Source organism: Polistes canadensis, unplaced genomic scaffold (genome assembly GCF_001313835.1).
Source record: "Polistes canadensis isolate GaletaPanama2010 unplaced genomic scaffold, ASM131383v1 scaffold_64, whole genome shotgun sequence".
NCBI lineage: Eukaryota > Metazoa > Arthropoda > Insecta > Hymenoptera > Vespidae > Polistes > Polistes canadensis.
Genome location: NW_014569611.1, coordinates 443,778 through 450,083, shown reverse-complemented (window position 1 = coordinate 450,083; position 6,306 = coordinate 443,778). Strand labels below are relative to the sequence as shown.

Sequence of the window (6,306 nt, the reverse complement as noted above, 5' to 3'; positions counted from 1 at the left end):
CAATATTTTGTTATATAATGTTTATAAAGTAGATTAAATATTTCTGGACGTATAAACGTTTATTTTAATAAAAAGAGAAAAAACCATTTAAATTACTATAGTAACATATTTTTCATAAATTCCCTCGTAAATGAAAACAGTAAATGGATAGAGCGGCGTGTTATCAAAAAAGTTAAGTCGCTAGCGCTACGGCGGCCATATCGATAAAATAAGTGCCGTATAGTCAATATTTAGGCGCCCCCTCAATCGAGAGAGGTATGTATGTATGCATGAATGAGTGTTCGATTGGAATGATATAAAAATTCTTGACAACTAGTGTTCTTATCTTTCAACGGTGTTCGACACGTGGCAAAAAGAAAATTACATATCTCAAAGTTTACAATTTGAGTCATCATTAAATACGAATATTAAATAGAAAGAAAGCAGATATAGTTAAAATTAATAGACAGTGAAGAGGGAGCAGTGAAACGCGTGACAACGTCACTGCGCCACGATTACTGCCACGATGGCCGAGGAGGCAGAGACAAACGATAAAGCAACGATGGAAACTATAGCGCAGAATATTCTTGAGGTGCGTGATAATAAAGAATATTCTTTGGTTTGTGACTGTGTGTGTATGTGTATGTTAAACGCTTAAATGTTAATTATCACGGTCAATATAAAGTTTTGAATTTTAATGTAAAACGTATATGCTCTACACGCGGTTTATTTTTCCGCTATAATTTTGACAGGTCAGTAGTGGAGGCGGGTCCACGACGAACGACGTAAGTACGCTTGAATTTCAAGCTTCTCAAGTAATTTCTCGTCTCGAGGAAGCCGTTGAAAGGGCTGCCGATGGTGGTGGTGCAACTTGGAACAATACCTCCGGTTTTCTTTCCCGTCCCAAAAGTCTTGAAGAAATATTAAGTTTGATACAGGTAATATATATTCGATACGGATGCCATTACTTTAATGCAATTGGTTAAACTCGGATACGCAAGAATACGATTGGTTACAACTACTTAGGCTTATCTTCTTACTGGTTATCCATCGCGTTTTCTCTCTCACTACTAAGATATTTTATACTGGAAATTCTATATTGGAGGCAATTTTGAATATTTTGACAATTTTATTTTTCAGTTGAATTTTATTAACACTTTACTGATCATCCGCTCAGCCGCAGATACTCTCAAACGACGGCTGTTTTTCGGCTTACATTAGCGCCCGGGAGTATCTGTGCGTTTCGTATGCTCAGAGAGAATTGTCCGCTTTCTGTTATTACAGGATATATTAGGATATACAGGATATTACAGGATAGGATAATTAGATTTAATAAAATGTTGATAACAACAATCCAACAAAAGCGATTGTTCGGTAAGTGTGGGCAATAAAAAGCCGATTAATAGTCGATCAGTCGGTCAGCGTTGTTGATAAAAAAAAGCCGATTAATAGGCGATCGGTCAGTAAAGTGTTAATACACTTTTGTATACATGACGTTATATTTAAAAACTTTAATCATTCTCTTTCTCAGAATTTTATTTTTGATCTAATTTTATTTTATAATGAACAAAATATATTTAGTATAATCAATGATTGAGTTTAGAAAAGAAAATATATAATATTCTTATTTTTGTAGGATTTGATTATCCATGAAGATGCACCGCAAACAAATGAAGATGATACAGGAGAACAATCAAATAGTCAAGTTACTAATTTACCTACTTTGACGGAAACAGCAAAACTAGCTTTAATAGCGCACACTATCTCTGCTTATGCAGTTGCACTTCCAAGAACTCATGCCCAAAGATTAGCTGGTCGCTTAGCAGCAGACACAACACGATGGCTTAGTCATATTTTTCGATTTATGGACTGTGCTTCTTCGTTTCATGAAGATCATTTGGAAGGATTGGTTAGAGTAACTAGACTAGCTCTACATCGTAAATATCCAAGATATATGGAAGAAGGATTTACAGCACTTGCTTCATCCTCACCTCTTATTTATAGCTCGGTAGCTGCCCCTTTAGCTGTTGTTCAACATTTATGTAGACAGGTGCATTCTTATTTTGATTACGTAATACATGAATAATATTTTTTTAAGATACTTTGATATTATAAAAATATACGATTTTTCATTTAAATTCTTCAATTACAGCTTTCTTTACCACTTCATTGTGTAAGACCCATTCCTCATAACACTATGTTCGGGTCACGTTATAGTATGGATGTTGCTGCATTAGAACGACGTTTAGCAGAAGATACACAATCTAATAATGTAACACCGCTATTAGTTTTGGCAGAAGCAGGATCTGTTTTAACAGGACATTGTGATAATATTGTACGTTTGCGCGCAGTTTGTGATACATATAATGTTTGGCTTCATTTGAGAGGTCATTCCTTAGCAGCACTAACGTTGAATAATTCTACAAGAGATCTGGTAATTGAATTAGTATATTTCTTATATATAAATATGTATAATAAATTTATGAATGGTGGAATATATATACTTTTTGTTCTAGCCTTCAAAAATCGCAGATAGTATTACTTTACCATTAGGTGTATGGCTTGGTATACCATCATTACCAGTTGTTGTATCCTTTTAAATATTGGATTCCTAATAAACAATTACTATCTTATTGAAAGAACAATTTTTAACAGGTAATGATAATTCTTTTCTTAACTATTATTGAGTAGACATTATATAGATTAACAGATACAAAAGGTGGAAGACCCACTACACGAGACACAACATTATCCCTTATGTCTGGCTTAATGGCAGATTCATTGTCAAGAAAATTGCCAACATTACCTTTGTGGTGTACTTTACAAGCTCTAGGTAGAGATGGTGTACAGAATAGGTTTAAACAATGTTTTTTAGCAATTGAAGAATTGTACAATAAAATAAAAAAATTCAGCTGTATCAGTTTATTGGTATGTTATTGTATACATATTTATTAAAATAAGTTAAAACAACAATTTTCTAAATCTAGCAATATTAATAAAATTTTTTCAGAGTCAAACACCTGGTAGTGAATCAGGATCATATACAATAAACGATCTTCTGACGAATCCTGTTAACAGTTCACAAATATTTGAAGTTGTTTCGAGTGCATTAGTTTTTCAGTTTGTGCCAGCAGATCGTGATCCTCAGACAACAGAACGTGTACCTCCTTATTACGATAAATTAAATTCTTGGTTGGGACAAATCTTACAAAGAGACATAGAAAATGTGCAAATAGAACTTTGTGAAATTGAACATCACGGTGTAGCTATTCGTATTTGTCCTTTGGAAAGTCCTGAACAGCCACCGACTTCTGAAGATATAGATAATGTAGTTGCATGTTTGGAGCAACAAATAGTAAGATAAATTAATTTTATTCAAATAAAAATATTAATATAGTTTTTTTATATAAGAAAATTATTATATTTTATCATTAGGAAATCTTATTGGCTACTGTAGAACATAAAGACACTTTCGTCCGTTTGGTTTCTGAGAATGATTCACTACACTTGGTAGAAATGCCAGGTTGGGCAGGATTAGGTGGTGTTAGATATGCTCCACCAACTTGGATCCATGTCATGACAGATCAGGCTAAAGAGGAATTAAATAAATTAAATACACAATTGGTAGAAGCTTTACGGAGTACAGATGCTGCTTTTTCTCTTGGCGAAGGAGCAGATGGATTAGCTTGTGTGCGATTTGGCATGGTCACACAAGATACAGGTTCTTTTGTTATAAGTATCAGTTGTTTAATTAGATAATATAAGTGTGATTATAGTTTTATATTATAGTATGATGTATATTGTGGTTTGTAGATGTGGCAGAATTATTGTCTTTGGTTCTTCAAGTAGGACAAGAGGTAGAAGCAAGTTCTAAATTATTAGATACTATATCAGAAGTGGTTAAAAGAGGTATTGAAGCAGCCCAAACAGATTTAGAAAAAGAAAATGCAGAAAAACTTTGGCAAGAGGGAATTTTAAGGCATGTGCCTGTAGTAGGAACATTAGTCAATTGGTGGAGTCCTCCTTCCAAAGAAACTGGAGTGCGTGGACGCAGCTTAAATCTACAAGCTGGTACAAATGAATATATTTCAGTTTAATAAACTTAAAATTTCATTGTTACCAATTGTGATCTTATACATTTTTTCTTTTCTTCTGAATAGGGGTTGTCGAGAGCACAGAAAATATTTATAAATATCATATGCAATTACAACCAAATGCAACCAATAGCAATGGTTCTGGTGCAAGAACACCACCTCAACCACTTGTACAAACACCTGTTGGAGCTGGAAGCCAAAGTCACAGTCGATCATCCAGTCATTCCAGTCTTCAAAGTGGTAAAAGTATTCCGGTTATAACGAATACCATTTGTCATCCTCAAGTTAAAGAAGAATCTAGTGAAGTTAAATCGTAGTAAATATTACACACATCACACACATTATGAATATAAACAAATGATTTCTTTCTCCAAATACTAAGAAAAATGGACTTGACAGGTAAGCAATGAATTTATAAAAATTATGTAAAATATTTCCATCAAAAGGTGCATTAAAATATTTATAGAGTGAAGTATTAATTCAAAAACTTGTATATTAAAGAGCTTGTTAATGATATCATTAAGTAAAAGATTGCTTATTGCTTTGTAAGCAATTATATAAAAGTTATGAATCATTTTATATTTCTAAAGTGTCGAATTTCTTATTTCACGAAAACTTTTATTATAGAAATTTTCTTTGTGAATCTAATTCTATTTTAAATTATTCTTAGCCATGTACTTATTAAGCGTATCAAATTTTTTTCTTAACAAATTAATATAATTAATCATGTGGCAATACATTTTATAGCACAATAGCTTTCTTTCTTTTTATAATGGGAAACAACATTACATTATTTTCCCGATATAGGATTAATTTAAATAAACTTGATGGATAATAACAAAGGGGTACATTTATGACAAATAAAATGTAATAATAGATATTTAATTATCATTCTTTTAACCAGGCGCAATGCATTTTTATATTAAAATTAGTTTTTTCCCTTGTTTGATTAAATTGTAATATTTCCTAATATCAATCAATTTGTTTTTATTCATCATGTTAACATTAAAACAGAGTGTAATGTTTGTTTTGCACAACTCTGAACAACAAATTATATTTAATAACTCACGATAAATAACGTGATATTGTGATTTCTATGTGTATTAATAAGTGCCGTATACTTGATAATCTCTATGTAAAAAAATTTATTTCTTTTTATTATTAATTTTTTTTAAATTTTATTTTATTTGTTTTAAGTGAAGAAATAAGAAAAGAAAAAGCATTATTAAGTTTTCTAAGAACAATTGAAACATTCAAGAATAAAAAAATCACCAAAGACATTAGAAATGCAATGAAGCAAGCTAAAATTTTGAAATCGTTGCTAAATTAAATAGCATTTAATCACGCATAAAATGGAATTTGTATGAAATTCCGGTGCAATTATTGAGATAAAATGTTTTCATTATAAAATAATCGTACATTGTTAACGGATAAATAAAATGAAAATAAATTAAGCTGTATGTATATTTATGTACCAAACAGTTGTAATAAAATATTGCTACTGAATAAATATTAAAATACGTAAATAGCGTAATAATATTATAAAATAATATTTTGTAAGGAATTTTGTTTTAAAACAAACTACATGTCTTATTTATATTTTTATTTCTCTTTTCACAATATTCGCATACCATTACAATAGGAGGAATTAAGTGTGGCATATGGCAATTACACACGATTGTAACTTACAAAAATGTCATCCAGTGACAGATTTCGGCTTATGCCTTTGAAATAATCTCCTTTATTACAATTTTCATTCAAAATTGCGCACACATCGTGCAAACAAAAATGAGAAACATTTATTGAAATCTTAACTTATAATAAATTTCTTTTCAGTAGCCTCTACACATACTTTGTAAATATGTAATATCTCTTTCGCGCGATGAGAGAAAAAACACAAAATATGTTTACATATGTGTGTGTGTATATATATATAACTTACTCTCTTAAAAATTAGTATCGTAATGCTTTAAGATTCTATTATAACAATGTCGTTATGGAAAAACAAAAAGTTCACCATTTCGTGATCGACAAGCATGCATATATGTATATATATATGCACATCAAAACGTTGTAGCAAAAACGAAGTATTAATGTAACATATTTAAAGAAATATATATTATCATAATTAATAGCTTATTAAGAAAAATGATTACAGCGCTTTAAATCATACAATATCAGTCTTTCAGGGTGCACAAAAGCTTAGGTCGTTCAAAATCTAAGTAAAAGATGA

At 30.9% G+C, this 6,306-nt stretch overlaps 1 protein-coding gene across 1 annotated transcript; it reads left to right on the top strand.

Annotated features, from left to right (window-relative positions):
- The first annotated feature begins 231 nt into the window (after positions 1–231).
- Positions 232–4,692, top strand: LOC106786070 (pyridoxal-dependent decarboxylase domain-containing protein 1). The gene is made up of 10 exons (XM_014747083.1): positions 232–571; positions 732–917; positions 1,616–2,029; positions 2,132–2,413; positions 2,496–2,567; positions 2,671–2,907; positions 2,990–3,334; positions 3,415–3,700; positions 3,793–4,050; positions 4,140–4,692. Exons 1-10 carry the CDS (start codon positions 506–508, stop codon positions 4,388–4,390), a joined length of 2,397 nt encoding a protein of 798 aa, XP_014602569.1. The 5' UTR covers positions 232–505; the 3' UTR covers positions 4,391–4,692.
- Positions 4,693–6,306: the final 1,614 nt, after the last annotated feature.